This window comes from Anomaloglossus baeobatrachus, chromosome 4 (genome assembly GCF_048569485.1).
Source record: "Anomaloglossus baeobatrachus isolate aAnoBae1 chromosome 4, aAnoBae1.hap1, whole genome shotgun sequence".
NCBI classification, from domain to species: domain Eukaryota; kingdom Metazoa; phylum Chordata; class Amphibia; order Anura; family Aromobatidae; genus Anomaloglossus; species Anomaloglossus baeobatrachus.
The window spans coordinates 194,174,256-194,192,858 of record NC_134356.1 but is presented as its reverse complement, the minus strand read 5'-3'; the positions used below and the strand labels follow the sequence as shown (position 1 = coordinate 194,192,858).

The 18,603-nt window shown below is 41.4% G+C and overlaps 1 protein-coding gene across 2 annotated transcripts in view; it reads left to right on the top strand.

Moving 5' to 3' along the window:
• CPEB4 (cytoplasmic polyadenylation element binding protein 4) overlaps window positions 1–18,603 on the top strand; it is a 114,785-nt gene that overhangs the window by 51,487 nt on the left and 44,695 nt on the right. The window contains exons 3-4 of one of the 2 annotated variants that reach the window (XM_075344613.1): window positions 10,506–10,529; window positions 17,162–17,335. In XM_075344613.1, coding sequence (XP_075200728.1) covers window positions 10,506–10,529; window positions 17,162–17,335 — 198 coding nt within the window. The remainder of the gene's footprint in view (window positions 1–10,505; window positions 10,530–17,161; window positions 17,336–18,603) is intronic. The other variant, XM_075344614.1, reaches the window with a different exon arrangement.

Sequence of the window (18,603 nt, the reverse complement as noted above, 5' to 3'; positions counted from 1 at the left end):
GAAAGATCTTTCTGGCCCCGTTCACCTGAATGGATCCTGTATTGGATGCCTTTTTTTTTTTTTTTTTTCTTTTATTTAAAGGGAACCTGTTAGGTCAGAACGCATATTCTAGCAATCAGCAGACGCATGTGTGCCCTAATTACACCTCCCTACCCATCCCTGTGCTGTAAAATTGTATAATATGAAAGTAATAACATTTTATTACCTTCATATTTAAATAGCAAGGAATGTGGTCACAGGGGCGGCGCCTTGCAGGGATGTCTGCATATTTCTGTGGTATCACGCCCCTTGTGGGCGTGATACCATGGAGTGACGTCCCCGTCGCTCATTCCTATCCTGCGCGCATTGCAGCAGGATTCTTTTCCAGGTGTTTCAAGCGCCGGCTTCAGATGCGTACTGCGCATGCGCAGTGCGCGTCTGAAACTGACAAGGAGAAACCGGAAAGAGAAGCCTGCCGCAATGCTCGCAGGATAGAATGAGCGACGGGGACGTCACTCCATGGTATCACGCCCACAAGGGGGCGTGATACCACAGAAATATGCAGACGTCCATAGGGCAAGGTGCCGCCCCTGTGACAACATTCCCTGCTATTTAAATACAAAATATGAAGGTAATAAAATTGTTTTTTATTACTTTCATATTATACAATTTTACAGCACAGGGATGGGTAGGGAGGTGCACACATGCGTCTGCTGATAGGTCAGAACGCATATTCTAGGTGACAGGTTCCCTTTAAATTCTGTCTTAGGGCTTGTGCGCACGCTGCTGTTTTTTGGTGCAGTTTATTGTCTTAAACTGCATGTATGACCTTCCTTAGCAAAGTCTATGAGAAATCCTAAAGGCTGTGCGCACGGTGTTTCTTTTTTGAATGTAGTTTTGGTTGCAGAATAAAGAAGCAGCATGTCACGTCTTTTCTGCATTTTTCCCTGCGTTTTGACATTGACAATGTTAAAAACAATGCAGGCGTAAAAATGCACCAAAACGTGGCAAAAACGCATGCATTTTTGATGTTTTTTTCTGCCAGAGGTGCGTTTTTTTGATGCGTTTTTTTCGGGCAGAGTTGCGTTTTTTGCTTTAGAAACAAAACTGCAGTGTGCACGTGCACTAAAACTGATTTAAAAATGGAAATAGCTGTTGAAAATGGCCTTGGGCATAATGACTGCCCCATTATGTAGAGAAAAACGAAATATTACCATCTGAAATAAAAAGAATTAGAATTACAATATCACTCTGGGTTTTTTTTTATGGTTAATAATCTAGTTCTATTCCCTTTTCTGTGATACTTATGCAGTCTCCATTTTTGGTTCCCTTGTTTCCTCCTATCCGTAAATTAGTTAGCTGGAATTCAGTCACCCACCCTTTCCCAGCAGTAATAACACAGGGCTCGCTGTCAGAGGAATCTGGTGCACAGGATGCATACCACTCCTTACTGGATGGACGCCTGTGGGCCCGAGCTCTCCCACCTAGCCTGTAGGGCACAAGCCGTTCTACACAAGTAATGGCAGTGGAAAATAGTCCTAGATCTGCCTGCATCTGAAAAACAGCTAATAAATTGGACTGGGTATCCTGGATTGGCCCTGGCAGGGGACTACCCAAAAAACGATCTCCAGAACACTCTTCATTGACACGAGGTCTCAATCCAAAGAAATCTGTGCATGAGAGCCCTAGGAGGGATGATGTGTGACGTGTGCACTGGAAAGGCGCAGACCTCATGGTTACAGCTCGCTTGTCTCAGTTTCATGGTTCCTACATGAAGTAAAATAAATCTGTCCTCTCTTAGAATTCCACATTGTGCTGTTCCTCTGCTATTCCTCCTGGACATTTCTGGATAAATTGACAACTGTATTTTACCAGTTGGGGCTGTATTCCCACACAGTCTGAAACTGTCAGTCTGTGCTGCCCAGAGTCCACATATGATGGTTACACCCAGTTGGCTATTTATTCACACAGTAAGGAAGTCCCAGAATGTTCCTTTTCTACTTACTAAAACATTTGAGAAGTGGTCACCAAGTTAGAGATATGAGAATCTCTTCTGCACTAAATAATAAATCTCTATGGATATATTATATATATTGATATATTATTGATATATATGGGCCAAATCCTGAGGTTGCCTACTTTAGTCTTCACCACAGCCCCTTTATCTGTGCTCCATTGTATCGTCTTCTCACAGAACTTGCTTCAGCCAGGTTACAGTAGTTGTGTGTTTCATCTACATTGATATTGACAATATTTTGAATCCTTGTTCTTGTGGAAAGGCTGAACAGTGACAGCTAAGACTGAAGATCCCTATGTCCTGGGACATTTATACTCTGAAAGCGCATTTATAACCCCAATCATTAAACGACTACTAATCAAATATATACAAAGCGATCGGCGGATGTTTAATAGTCTGGTTAGACAGCCAACCAGAATTGTATGTGCACAGAGTGATCTCTAGCGTTGCTCTCCGGCAGCACATCTACTTTTTACACCTGGTGATGTGGTGCGGGGGGCAGTGATTTTAATGGCAATGTCAGTGGACCAATCACCTGATGTGTGTTTTGCTTGGCCGTTGGATGATATTTGGCTTGCTTCTATAAACCAATTGGCATACACAAGCCTGTTATCAGCTGGTCCAAATGGGCCTGAACATAAAGGGCTTGGCCATATTTTCTAAAGTATTTTGACTCCCTTTATAGAGATGCTCTGTTTGTGACCGCGCCACCTCAGTTTGCTGCCAGTGTGTGCCATATTTTATTTATTTTTTACGGAGCGTGCGAAACATTACCGTTCATGTGACGTTTCATTCCTTGGCCAATGATCCCATAAAGTAAACGTTCCACTCAACACCCACTAAAGCAAACATTGGTGGGAGTCACCTGGGTGCCACAAAGCAGAAATATCTTTTTGGACATCTAGTGGGTACTGATAGCATTAGTAAAAACCTATCAACAAATACCATTTATTGCATTTCTAGTGTGAATGGTGCTATGGTTTTCAGCACCTCGATTTGTCCTGTGCTGACTGGAAGGAAGCTTTATAATACAGGAGAAATGTGCCACAACATGCTACAGGGGGAGTGCAAGCAGTGGGGTGCAACGGGAGGGACCTTGGCTTTCGAGCTGTGGAGGAGCTGAAGTTAGATGGAGAAGAGTCTACATGAAGACGGGGAGAGCAGAAGAATCGTGGAAAATGTACTATTATAAAAGCAGTGTCTTAGGACTACTGTCTGAACAATCTGTGGCTGTAAGGACGGGCGCAGGTGTCTTAAGAGAAGCCATCAGAAATGGCTCAGGTATGTGCAATCGTTTGAGGGTGGAAATCCCGCTCCTAAGTGATGATCACTAAGTGGTAAATACTGGGGCAGGTGAGAGTCAGACTCACTCACTACTGTCATCCGTGTGGTCCACATCACACGCTAGAGAGAAATTGACCTTTTTTTTTTTTATTTGGTATCTGTTTTGCAACCCCTTTTTTTTAATTTATTTCTAACCAAAGGAGTCTTTGTTCCCAAGCTAAAAGAAAACCCACAAAAAAATGTTCTTCAAAGTTATCACTAAGCACCAGATTCGTGAGACCATGATGGCTTCCAATTTGCAGGCACGTTCGGTTAGCCCCATAGAGTTTAATGGCCGATTCTGCTCTGCAAACACATAGCCAGGCATGGAGAAGTCATCAAGGACTCTGAGCCCCTCGCCCTCAAATGACCTCCAGGTGTACAGGTCCTGGCTTCAAACCCATGTAGTGTGCATGACCGAAAGCACCGAGCCAAAATCCAGGACGCGATGGCAGCGGAGAGGTGAGCACGACCATCCTCTGATGCTGCGCATTCATTACCATGTTAGTACATCCACAGGGGCGTACTAACATGCTAAGGGGTCGACTAGCCAGGGGAAATCATGCCCTTGCGACTAGTCCGTGGCCTTATTGGCATACAATAAAAGATTTTTAGAAATACTTTTTCTAAAGATCTCTTTATGTATGCTACTAGATACAGGGACAGTCAGGCAGGGATTAGCAATATACACCTAGAACTGCTCGTGGTCCTGGGTGCATATTGTTCCTGACAGGTTCCCTTTAAGCGTGGCAGATCAGCATTTCCGTCTGATCAGTTGGCCATTTGCACACATTGATCACATACATTTATTTTTGTACTGGTGTGATTGAATAGACATTGGACAGAAATATACAAAAGGCACTTAGATATGGAAGTATAAATGCATAAACAGTCATATTTTTTTTTTTTCTTCTTTGGGGAAAAAAAAAACCCCATGCATAGTCTTATTATTGTGTGTGGTCATTTCCAGCTTGTAAAGCTCTCCAAATAATAAGGAAATGCATGTATTGTGTGTGAGGCAAATGTATTGGTATTGTAAATATGACAGAAGCCAGTCACAACAATCATCAGCCCGGGGTTGTGCCAGGTACATTGCGCCCACATACAGTCTGTAAGGAACATGCACATCTTGATCTGGGCTGCCATGACACACACATGAAAGGTTGCTTGATACTGGGAATTAGAAAATCTATAGAGCCATCTGGGAAGTGTAATTGCATCTACTTGTTGGCTTGGAAAATAACAAAGGGCTTGAAATAGAAACACTTTCTGGTTCAGGGAGCATGACCTGTCACATGATCAGTCATGTGACAAACGGACCAATTCAGTCGTCAGCCGCACCTTTAAGATTTTACTGCCTGACTGTTTGTGATGCATATGATTCCAAAGGGTCAGGAAGGGCCCTCCTTTCTGCATACCGAGGGGCCAGTCTGTGATGGGATCCACCATTATTCTTGCGAACTGTGCTATGTACCAAATTTACAGGATACTTACGGTACCTTATTTCTGATATTGTAATATCTGTCCATAATGGCCTGAAAAAAGGGAGGCGGAGAGGGAGTATGTACTTCCCTACTGAACTCTCGCAGTTCCTCAGTATGGTCTTTTTTTTTTTCTTCCTCTTCTGGCAGAAAACCTCACATGACCGCTGCTACCAATTAGCAATCACTGATTAGCTGCAGCAGTTTTTCCTGAGGCAGAAAAGAGAAACTAGCACATGGACTCTCAGCTCGGACTACAACAAACCGCTGCCATCTCCATGTGATCTTCCTGAGAATAGTGTGGTCCCCACAAAGCTTCTCATGAGCCAGATCAGACACCCCATACTTTGCACTGACGAGGGGCAAGCACCCCGAAACACCGTGTCTGCAAATTGGGATTCTGATCTGGCATATATTCTAAGTCACATGCAAAGGATTGTTAAAAATCCACATTTGACTTTTAGGATCGTTACTTCCAATAGGTGGCGCTGTGCTAGAGTTTGTCTCCTTTACTGGAGAGACAATTTGTTTTAAAATGAGCTTTCTAAAGGGAAAAAAAAAATAAATGAAAATAAAAAAAAATTTCTGGCATGATTTCCACTTAATTTTCCAGCTTATGCTCTTCTGTGCTTCTTTTATACCTTTCTTGGGGTTTTTTTTTATACTTTTTTTGTTATTCCTACTTTTTTTTTTCTAACCTTTTCCTCTATGAATGTTTGGAGACAAACTTGTTATCAAAGCTAATAGTTTTGACCAGAAAACCTCTTTGGCAATCCGTTCTAAACCAGTATAAAACTCCTGACCTGTATTATGATCTCAGCCAATTTGCAACCCTACAAGATAAATCAGAAAAACAACCCAGCTTTCAGTATGTGATGAATACTAATTGCCCTAGGACAGAATACAAAAAACGGCTTTCACATGGCTGCCAAGAAGAGTAAGCCGAAACTAGAATGCCGATGATCTTGTGAGAAGCAGCTCGAATGATTGTGTGGTGGCCAATACAGGAGCGCTACGACTCTGGGGCGGCGAGACCCCAACCGTATTCGGGGTGTATATACATTTCATACTGTTCAGTAGTAAAATGTCAGAGTGGTCACCAATAATAAAACCTCATTGGTGTGATCTTTTGGATGGACATGTAATATCAGCGAATAAACACATTACAGTATTACATTGGAGCTGTATTAAAGATCAAAATGTAGAGGAAAACTGCAAGTTATTTTGTTCAGTCTAAAGTCTTAGGGATAATCTAAAGCATAACTTAAATTTCACCCAAAAGGAAGGTCTTGCTCAATCCTAAGTCAAAATTGCCTTTGGTGCATGTACCAGTTATAATATTTGAGGTACTGTCCCAATTCTAATGTTCTGTAACTTGTTATCCACTCTACTACTCTAATGCAGTGGGTTGTGCATTACTTCAGCCATTGCATAGCCGCTTGTCTACCCCGAACGGATAGGCTGCATATCTATTATGCCTGTATGGAGTTTGTAGGAAAGCAGGAGCAGAGAGCCAAAAGGTACTGTCACACATAACGAGATGACGCAGTAGCGATCCCATTGGCGATCTTGTTATGTGTGACATCTACCAGTGATCAGGCCCCTGCTGTGAGATCTCTAGTTGCAGAATGGTCCAGGCCATTTTCTTCAAAAGCGATGTCCTGCTGGGTAGGACGCATCGCTGTGTTTGACGCTGTGTGACAGGGTCTCAGTGACTGCTGAAATCGTTATACAGGTCGCTACTGCGACCTGTATCGTTCCTGTAGCATTGGTAAGGTCTGACTGTGTTACATCTTACCTGCGATCCCTATCAGGTCACATAGTTTTCTGGCTCGCTGGTAAGTCATTGTGTGTGACTGGGCCTAAAGGCTCACCTCTACTTCCTGTTCCTCTCTGCGTCTCTTCGGTACAGCGTGTACTTAACAGGCAGCAGACAGAATGGAGACGCCTAGTGGTGGACACTGTGAGGAAACTAAAAAGCACTTGAGGTAAATAAAGTACTTTTATGTTGGTCATCGCATTCTCCATCAGATGAGCCTAAGTTTATTGAACCCTCTGTGACCATTTTTAAAGTGAAGTGGCCGTCTTGTTTACAGCATAAACCTGCGATATCTTACACCTAGCAGAAAAGTTTACTTTTAAGGGAATCTGTCACCATGTTTTTGCACCCTCCTCTAAGAGCAGCATAATGTAGGGGCAGAGATCCTAATTCCAGTGATGTATTACTTTACTGGGAGCAGCAGTTGACAGTTTTTAGGTGTAGAGGAGCTCAGAAAGCTAATCCTGCCCACACCGTAGCTCACTCATTGTCTGTAGGCAGGGAGCCGATGTGGACGGACTAGTGCTCACATGAGCTGTAGTTCAGGCAGTGATAATCTGCTGCTGATAAAACTCATTGTGTTGAAACTGCAGCGCTCAGCCTAATAAATAACATTATCCCTGAAATCTGTGTCTCGGCCCCTACCTCATGCTGTCCTCAGATTACATAGCTTTAAAAAGTGAACTTCTCAGAAGGTTTTTGCTATCAAAACCACACCAATTCCAGATCAACCTCCCACTGCTGTTTGTATGGATCCATAGTGTTTGGTTCTTTAAAGGCGTTGTCTGGTCATTGGTTTTGATCACCTATCCTTATTTTACAACAGGACATCGATATCCAATCTGTGATGGTCTGACACCCGACAATCTGTTAGCCCCAGCGGTTGTGTAGAGGCCGCTGCGGAGTACTGCACATTATCTCCTACTAAATAGATTAGGAGCTCCTCTGCAGCATCAGCTACACATTATACAGATTCCGCCACCCATTGATACTACAGCATCTAGATTTTCTTTGAAATGTGTATTTCTTCCTGGATAAATTGACAGATGATGATAAATGTTTCCTTACAAGTAACTGAAGACCACATTTGGTTTATGGTGACCCAATTTTGATTCACTTGAATTGCGTGAAATCAGTTATCTTGATTTTCAGTGTGTGAATGTACTCTGTGTATTACTTTTTTTTTCTGTAAAAGGAGTGTGTCTCATCAGAAAATTATCCATTTAAATCAAATTTTTGTGTTTTTAGAAGTGATTTTTTTAAAATATTTTTTTAAAAGCTTTGGCACTTTTTTCATTCTGTTTAAAAAAAAAAAAAAAAAAAAAAAGCCCCAAAAATAAAGCTTGAAATCTTGCAATTCTCTCACTGGCCACTAGGGCTATTTCAGACTCACTTGCATAAAGGCACAGGAAGTATTTCAGCATATTCATTGTCCTCACAGGCTGGAATACACTGACCACCTGCAACACCTCTATACACAGCCGAGGATCCTTCAAGCACGATAGGCGAGGTCACAGCTGACCCTGCTTTCCATTTCTTCACAATGACCGTTGCACATTAGATGCCTCAATACAGCAAATGGGGGTCTTAGTCAGTCTATTGCTGGTAATATACACTGGAGATCAAACTTAGAGGACACACAATTTCCTAAATGTTAAGGTAATTGTGTATATGTGATTTATATCCTAACATGAGTAAATAATCAGTATTTTAAGCTTCTTGCATAAATTGAATTTATTGTCCAGCACATAATAAAAATGTAAATGAGATAAATGAAAAAGAACACTGATCAACATTAGAGAACCCTTTCAGATACCTGCATGTTATTGGTGTTAATATGGCACCTGGTGCTAATTTCTTTAATTATCTGACAAGCCCTATGTAACTGGCAGCCTAACTTTACTGTTTGCACTGATTTTGCAAAAATGGAGTGCCGTTCCCAAGTGACTGAAACCCTCCGGCAGCAGGTTGTCTACATGAAGGCCAAAGGGGTGACCCTATCAGCTATAGCAAGAGAAGTTGGTTGTTCAAAGTCTGTGATTTTGAGAATATTGAATTTTTACAATATCACAAACTCAAGTTCCTCAAGAAGGTCGTTTGCCCTCGAAAGACAAATACAAGAGAGGATAGGATAATTGTAGAATCTCCATGGATAATCATTTCAACACTGCAGCTGGAATTGCTCGCCAGGTAAGCACTGTACACGGTAAGGATCTGTCTAGTCATACAGTGTCACAACGTTTTAAGAGCATTTGGACTGAAAGCCCACTCCTGCAGTGACCAAACCTCTCATTAGCAAAAAGAATCAAAAGACTAGACTTATCTTTCGTGAGGAGCATGTTGTGTGGACAGAGGAGAAGTGATCCACAGTTCATTTTAGTGATAAAAGCAAGTTTACTTTATTTGGGTCTGATAGGAAACAAACTGGGGAAAGACTGAACCCCAAAGTGTGATAAGTCAATGAAAGGCGGTGGAGGATGTGTCATGGTTTGGGGAATGTGTTCTGCAGCAGGAGTTGGACCTCTCATACAGCTACATGGCAGTGAATGCAAGTGTGTATCAGAACCTTCTTCAACAACACCTGGTTCCTTACTTGCGTTCATCACTCAATCGGCCAGCAATTTTTATGCAGGACTATGCTCACTGTCACATAAACAGGTAAAGGAGTTCATGGAAACAGAAAACATTGAAACAATGAAATGGCCAGCCCTTAAAGTCCTGATCTAAACCCAATAGAAAACCTCTGGAAATCCTTAGTAACAACGTTATGGCCAAGAAACCCACAAGAGTCAAAGAACCGTGGAAGAGACTGGAAGACGAGAGGACCAAAATCACACCAGAGCAGTGTGAGAGGCTAGTGATATCCTATATACTGAAGTCATTCAATGCAAAAGCCTGTACACTCCCTACTGATTACTCACTGTTGTTCCCTTCTGAAAACTTACTGATAATCTTTCTCTGTGCTACATTCATTGCTGTTCTCTAATTATAATCATCACGTTTTGGGCAAAATAAAGGTATAAAGGGAACCTGTCGCCAGTCTTTTTGCCCTATAAGCTGCATCCACCACCAGTGGGCTCTTATATACAGCATTCTAACATGCTGTATATAAGAGCCCAAGTCACTGTGTGGAACATAAACACCTTATAATACTCACCTAGCAGGTCGCTCCGCTGCAGAATGGTCGGATGGGTGGCGCCGTTCTCCGCAACCCAAGCATCCTCTTTCGGCTATCTTTGTCCTCTTCCTTCTAAAGTCGGCGTGCATGACATGTCCTACGTCATGCACACAGGACAGTATTGAGCTCCTGCGCAGGCGCACTACAATACTATGATCTGTCCTGAGCAAAAACCCTTCAAATATTGATCAATGTAGATTACATTATTTCTGAAATAAGCAAGTGATCATACATTGTTCTCTAATTTTGATCTCCAGTGTTCATGTGGGTTTCCCGAAAGAACAGGAAGTAGGAGTCTAGAATAGCCCTAGTGGCCAGTGTAAAAATTGCAAGACTTCTAATATTTTTTATTTTTTTTATTTTTTACTTAGATTGTCATTTTATAATTCATTACCAGAAATGAAATACAAAAACTGATTTGAACATTATTTTCTGATGACCCATTCCCTTCACAGCTCCGTGTTGAACGCCATCTTTTCCAGAATGAATGACCAGGGGTATTTGGGGGTGTCTACATTTTTTTTTATTTTTACTTTTTGTGATGTCTTCAGTATTTGTTATGAAATGGTGACCACAGGTCTAGATTTCTCAATAGATATTTGCTTAGCGTCCATTTCAGAGGAGTATGTCACTGTCCAGAGGATGTAATTAGATTTTGTAATCTTGATAACATTTTCTGAAAGGTTCTTTTCTTTCTCCGACATGCAGCAAGGACATATGGGCGGAGGAGAGGTAATATTTCTGCTTTCCCATCTTCTAACAATGTTTAGAATGTCAGTGATCGGCTCCAGATTATTATGCTAGCTTTTTATTTGTGAAGTCCTGCTTACTAGTGAGATGATATTGCTGTTTTGCTGACAGGGTTTAATGCTTGGCAGCATAAAAATAAAATAAAAATGATGGTTACTGTATTAACTTTTTTTTTTTTTTAGGTCAAAATACATGATAGACACCATTTATAGGGAATCTGTCAGCAGGTTTTTGCTAACTCATCTGACAGCAATATAATATAGGCAAGGAGATTCTGAATCCAACCGTGTATCACTTAATTACTGGCTGCAGCCGTTCTCATAATCAAAGTATTGTGTTTTAAGCATGAAGCTGAGCCCAGGGAGTTGTCCCCAACAATACCAGGCTCTCTTTAGAAATTGTGCATTTCTTTTTAACCCCTACAGCGTGCTGACTTCAGCTTACATAGCAAAAACCTGCCAACAGATTCACTTTAATATGTGTCAGTAGCCAAAAATACATGTATGACTATTCTTGAATCCTTATGTCCGGTAGGGAGATCAAATAAAAAAATAAAAAAAAAAAATGTATAAAAAAATGTAAAAAAAAATTAGAAAAAAAAAAATATTATATATATATATATATATATCGTTTTTTGCTAAAAAAAAAAAAAAAAAATACATTTGCAAACATTAATATTGACAGGTCCGAAACAATCACTATCTGGTGGACTGGACTGTGAATGCTGTATGAAAATTAATTAAAAGCACCCCAAAATGTTAATTTTGTCATCATACTGCCCCATGAAGCATGGAGTAAAAATTGATCAAACTGTCTAATCTGACAAAAAATGAAATCAATTGAAAACCTCATTGCACCCCACAGAAATCAAGCCCTTGTGACTCAGAGGAAAAAAAAAATCTAATGTTTTACGGCAGCGTTTTTTTTTTTTTTTTTTTTTGTGAGTTTTATGTATTATATTTTAATATGAACAACACTTCTTAATCATTTGACAGGTCAACGATATTCAAATGGTAAATTGGAAACACATTTTTATTTATTTTTTTTTTTTTTAAGGCGTTTCGGTTTATTGTGTATAAGCACCAGTTGCTGACATCCCCACGCTTACACACCCCTGGCATGCTAGCAATGATGTTATTAATGGTTGTCTGAGGAATGTTCTGCTACACGGAGTACACTTTGGGCACACAAATCAAGATCCGCTGCTGGCAGCTGCCTTTGTAATTGCTGACTAATGACATCTCAGATGTGCTGAGGAGGAGGGGTCCGTCCGGAGACGCTGCAGGCCATGGTAGCACGTTTAGGCCTGGAGGCTGCTCTCTGTATCACAAGCAACATGTGGCCTGGTGTTGTCATGTTGAAAAACAGTTTATCCCCTCAGACTGCAGTGGACTATTCCAAGCAGCCAAAAATGCATATAACTATTGTGTGCGAACAGCAAAGTGAGCCTGTTCTTGTAATATACACTTCTTTACTGGGATTTCTAAATAAATGGGCCTTTTTAGATGTGTTTCTAATTAGGCCAGCTTACTAATTTTTATTATTGAAACTTCATTAATGGTCTGCTTTTGGTGCTGGTCACAGGGGAAGGCATCCTTTACCTTTTTTGTTAGTGATGTGTGAAGAGTGTTGGCTGACCGGCCTATTACATTCGCTAAGCAAGGTCCCTTCTCCACCATAGCTATTTCAGAGAAGGGCACTGGCTTAGGTATAGAAATTAGCTGGTCACCGAGGCCACTACCTCCTGTTATGGGTCCTATGAAGTTTGCCTCTGTGTAGAAATAAAGCCATAGTGGATCTGCAAGGACTAGCACTGAAAGAATGAGGTAGGAGGAGCTTTGCTCAAGATATTAGTTGGTTCTGTTAATTTCAAGTTTAAGAACAAAATCTTAAATCACTGAACGTCCTCTTTAAATATAGTATCTCTGCAGGATAGCTGCTGTAAACACTGCACTAATAATAAGAAACTTTTGCAGTTTGATTCAAATATGGCTGCTTTCACACATCCGGTTTTTGCAGTCCGGCTCAAACACCTATGCAACGGATGCGGCGGAAAAAACGGATCCGTTGTAAAACTTTTCCCATTCGGCCCGTCCGTTTTTTGACCGATGTGGTTTGATACTGAGCATGTGCAGTGAAAAAAACCGCATCCGGCGGCTGGATGCGTTTTTTGCCGCAGGAGGCCCCATCCGGCGTCCATAGGCTTGCATTGTAAATCGCGCCAGATCTGGCGCGATGCATTTTTTTCACCGCACAAAAAAGTGCTATGCAACGTTCCATCCGGCCGCCGCATGGGCTAAATGTGCCGCATCCGGCAAAAAATGGATGCAACGCAAGGCCATTCGGCACAATATGGCGCTAATGCAAGTCTATGCGGGGAAAAAACGCAACCGGTGGCAAAAAAAAAACTGTTGCGTTTTTTTCTGCAAAGCGCCGTATTGTGCCACTCAGCAAAAACCGGATGTGTGAAAGCAGCCTAAGACTTGAAGGTAGTCCCAATCTCCGCTGGAGTCACACTGGTGTGCAGATCGGGTCACCACCTGGCATAACCTGCCACTCTTCATACAGGAGCATGCAGCTGCATAGAAATGCATACAGCTGCACGCTTCTGTGCGGAGAGCAGGGTGCTGTGCCGAGTGATGTAACACAGTCCACGCAGGAGTCACACGCAAATGTGACTCCAGCCTTAAATGATGGCAAATCACCAAGATCTGCTATACCTTAATGACTACTGGCCGTCCAATCTCTGGAACCCCTGTTGATCCGGGGATTGTAGGGGCTACAGTGCTGCTTCAGTGCTTTCTCCCCTTCACAATTTTTCCCAGCATTGTAACATACTGAACACCCCTGTGCTGAAGAAAAAAAGCAATGAATGGGATATATTACTATAACTCCCTTCATTATTGGGCTTCCCATAATCAGACACACCCCTCCCCCACCCACAATCACTGGTAATACTGAGATGAACACCCATTAATCACTATAGGAGTGAAAATGTTATTTTTAAGAATATTGTTATAATTCCTTATCCTTTTTAAGCTGTTTGACCGTAAATAAGAATTATAAAGCCATATTTACACCTGGCAGATTTGTTACAGAAATGTCTTTTATTTTCTTATTCGTTTGGATAGGGTTTGCAAAAATTCATGTATCCCAGAGAAACACCACGTATAGAATAGATTTTCCATTGCATAAACTTTTGCAACAATCTGCCACAATTGTGTATTAAAACATTTAAAGCTAGACATATAATCAAATGACACTGATAAGATATAAATATATTACAAAAGAATACAAAATAATACAGTAATCAAAATTTATAGTTTAGGATCATTTGGGATAAAAACCACATTGCATATAATTCATTAGGCCATGTTCACACACGTCATACTTTACTGTGTTTTTCGTGCATCCTTGAGGTCACAAAGATGCACATAAATGCATACATTTAATTCCCCCAGCAAAGGTTAAGATTCTAAGTTTGCAGTCAACACTATTTTTTTTGGCTGTGTTTCTCTAGTTCCAGCCAAGATGCAGCATGGACATTTTTTTGGATGTGTTTTTTTTGCCACTGGGTTTTTTTTTTTTTTTTTTTTTTTTTTTTAGGGCCAAAAATGTGCATTTTTGTGGTCACTAAAATAATGCAGCTTGTGAACACAGCTCTATATATTCTCAAGGGTAATGTCCAAGCCCTCGGGCATTAGGGTGCTCATTTTATATATCCAGTAATACTCCTTCCGTATTAGATCCTCATATCGATCTGCAGCATGGTCTAGGATCTGTTCAGTTATAATTAGATTAAATCATCAGGGGGGGGGGGTTTGATGTTCCTGTGCGAAGTGATTGGAAACGCTATGATTCAGTATTCCTGATATTGTGCCTATCTTTGTTCAATCGACAATGTAGGCTGAATCGTACGACCAATATACGGAAGCTTGCAACTGCACTCCAATAGATATATTACATATGAGGAAATGCAATTCAGTATTTGATTAATATTGAAGTGTTCCCCTGTGGTTATAGATGGAAATATATTTACCCCAATATTAATGGATTTACAGCAAAGACATTTTGAGTTACCACATTGGATTCCCCCTATAGGTTGATCGGAGATTCCCAGGATAGAGACCCACTGCGTTCACGACTGGGGGCAATTAGGTTTTTGAGGTTTTGGTTTCTTCTGAATATGATGGAGGGATTATGGGGTACTTTTTTTTCCCCATAATAGGGTCATTCTTCAGGAGGACCCAGTATTTGAACATAAGATTTTTTTTTTTTTTTTATCATGTGATGGGAGTTACTAATTGTGGTAAATAATTAACTATTATAGTTGTCCATATTTTCCCCATTGCTGACAGCCCACAATTTGACTGTATCTTTAATAGACAATCATCCTGGCTCAAAGGTTTGTTTATTGTTAAAAGCATCATTTAATAATTTGGTGAAATCTTCTTTTTGTAATTCCCTGGATTCTCCCATGAAGTCCTCGTCCTTTCTGCAGCTTTTTCGGATACTCCAATATTGTCCGTACCGAACATTGAGTATCCATTTAGGGAGATGGCCACTATAGAACCCTAAATAACTGTTCACATCAAGCTTCTTGAAAAAAGTGGATGTGATAATTCTCTCTTCTTGATGACTCGAGATGGTGAGATTCAAAAATTGAATATCGGTGACTGAAATGGTGGAAGCAAATTTGAGACCCCACGGATTATCATTTAATCCATTGCCAAACGAATGAACCTCTTCGGGGGTCCCCCTCCAAATAAAAAAAAAAAGAGGTAATCAATTAATCTCCGGTAAAGTACAATGCAGCCCATCAACAGGGAGGACAGTACAATGCAGATGGACTCAAAATGACCCCTGAAGAGTCGCATAATTGGGTGTGAATCGTGTCCCCATCGCACAGCCCTTCACCTGTCGATAGGGCGCACCCTGAAATGTAAACGTATTATGATTTAAAATAAGGATGCTATCTATTATGAAGATCCTTCTGTGCCTCAGGTAACGAGTGCTTGCAGTCCCAGATCATGGGGTATATTGGAATACAATGCATTTACAGATAATGAAAAAAATATGTAACCACCCTGAATCAAGTGCGAGAAGTCACGGAAATGGGAGTCAAGGAGTAATACGTATTTTTGCAAAAATAGGTCAATATAATGTATGGAAGTAATAGATGTAATTCCGAATATGATGGGACAACCTGGTGGGTGTGTGATATGCTCTTGTGAACTGTAGGTAGGAAATAGGGGTCCCATTCAAGAGTGATTACATTCAGCATTCTAGTTGCAGTATAGCACTGGCTTTACTTTATATGTAAAAATCCTGGTGATTACTGTAAACACGTGGATTTAAAGAGAACCAATCAGGCTCACAATAGAGGGTGATCCTGGAATAGGGGATCAGCAAACAATGGCAAATCCCAAGTTATATGGTAGTATGACATGAGATATCGTTATATTGGAGGCCATATAGCTAGAAATAGACATGATTGAAAGGATAGTGAAGTATTGTACCACTGCCACTCTCTCCAATGTGTTTTGCGCAAGCTTCTTCAGGGAGTTTCAATATGACCCACTATGGGCTATGTCCCCACGGGGAAAGTCTCCTGCAGCTATATCTGCAGGACATTCCGCAGGAGCTCCCAGAAAACCGCAGCACAACTTTGTCTGTTTCCATGCTGCGGTTGTATTGCGGAATGTCCTGCGGATATGCTGCGGTCAGTCTGCATGGAGGATACAGTACCATGGCTTCAGCACTGCATCCTCAATGCAGAACAAGTGCTGGAGTGATCGGTGAGTTCATACTTGCCTCCATCACGCAGCATTTCACTTTCCTACCGTGTCTATCTGCACATTGCTGGAGAAGGTGGGCGGGCCTGAACTAGCCCCAGCTGTCACATGACCAGAGCTCGTGCAGGCCCCGCCCCCCTCCGAGTCCTGGCTCGACTGCGCTCCTCAGCACCGGAGGAAGGGACTCCGGTGTCTTCGATCAAGGCAGGTAAGTATAGGATCGTGGGGAAAAATCCGCAGGAATAATTGACATGCTGCAGATTTTTCCGCAGGGAAATACGCATTCTTTCCCCTGTGGGAAAAAAACGCAGCATGGGCACAGCACTTCCCAAATGCCATAGAAATGGCTGGGGACTCGCTGTACTGCGGATTTTTGAAAAATCTGTGGAATTTCTGCGAAAAAAATTGCGGCAAATTGTGTGAATTTTCCGCAGCGTGGGCACATAGCCTAATGGGTTATGTGAAAGTAAGCATTTGTGTGTTAGATGGTAGATTTACAAGATCAGCCTGATCTAGCCTCTTCTTAGGGTCTCTCTGAGGAAGGTTCATTTTGCGTCTTGGCTATACGTCTTTCATAAATGGATGAATTTAGATTTTCTTCTTATTTTAATAATCTTCATTTGTAGATTTCTTAGTGGATGAATTCTCTTGTGTATACTGTAGACCAATGATAATCTGTGCAGCAGTACTGTAGTTTGGCTATCACTCTTTCCTGTTTGGCCGACCACCTTTTGGATAAAGACTTTGGGGCACTTTGTCAGAATTGACATTTTAGAACAATTAAGGGTACTAAATATATTTATATTGTTCATTCTTCAGGACAGTCCTCACTCTTTCCAATGGAGGATGGCTTTCTGGATGATGGTCGAAGTGATCAAACCCTCCACAGCGGCTTGGGGTCTCCTCATTGCTTTCCACATCAGAATGGTGAAAGAGTGGAGCGCTATTCTCGTAAAGTGTTTGTAGGGGGTTTGCCTCCTGATATCGATGAAGGTGAGTAAAGATCATGTCAGTTGGATCTACTGCGTAGGGAATGTATTGAAATTTTCCTTACCTCACTATTGCATTTTTACTATTTGCACTGTATTTAAGATGGGTGATTTGAGACCCTAAAACGTTAACTAAGAAAATACCTTTTATTGGTGTAGAAGAGCTGAACGTCTCATGAGCACAACCCAATATCTGTGATATCTGCATGACTAGTCCTACCTATTTACTGGTGCACTTCTGATGATGATATAGATACTTGTGTAATTTAGGAGACTTGAATCTACCCAAAATAGTCATGAGTATTCAGAAGGGATGATGACCCTGCCCTGTAATGGCTGTTTATTTAGAGCTAAGGTCTGTGGGCAGCATAGGGGATGCCGTGGGAAGCACTGTGGTGCCTTGGTGCTTTCCTCTGCAGTCTTGCAGCAATGGGGTTCTGGGTTCAATCCCACCAAGGACAACATCTGCAAGGAGTTTGTATGTTCTTCCCTTGTTTGCAGGGATTTTCCCTGGGGCCTCCGGTTTCCTTCTACACATCAAAGACATAGTGATAGGAAATACAGATTGTAAGTCCCAATGGGCACAGGGATGATCACATCTGTGAAGTGCAGTGGAATTAATGATGCTATATAAGTGAATAAATATATTCTATAAGTACTGGGTTATATCCTCCTCCTTTATCACTATGTTCTCACATATAGCAAGCCTCAGCCATGATTTTCCCTTAGTAGCACAATTACTTCTGTTTATTCATTTGGCTAGTATATATACTTGGGGTATGTGCACACGCTGCAGGCTTGGTGCATAAATTTTCTACATCAAATCTGCACCTTCTGGCAGAAAAACGCACTAAAAACACATGCGGTTTTAATGCGTTTCTTTTTTTTGGGGGGGGGGGGGGGGGGTTCCAGTGAAATCAATGGCTGGAAGGGCTAAAAAAAAGCAGGATAAAACGCCACAATAGACATGATGCAGATTTTTTTTTTTCTGCGCCAAAATCTGCAAGGAAAAAAAAATGCAATGTGTGTAAACCACTTCAGATATCTCATAGACTTTCCTTGCTTCAGGATAGGCATGCAGATTTTGGTGCAGATTTTGGTGCTGATTTCTCAAACGCATAAAAAACCGCTCCATGTATACATAGCCTTAAATTGAACCCGTGGCTGTGAAAATGCCGTGCAATCTGCAGGCACCATGTTGTACAGCAGCGGGAGCTCAGCAGATTGCTTTATAGTTATGGGATGTGATTCAGGATGACCTGTGATTTCATC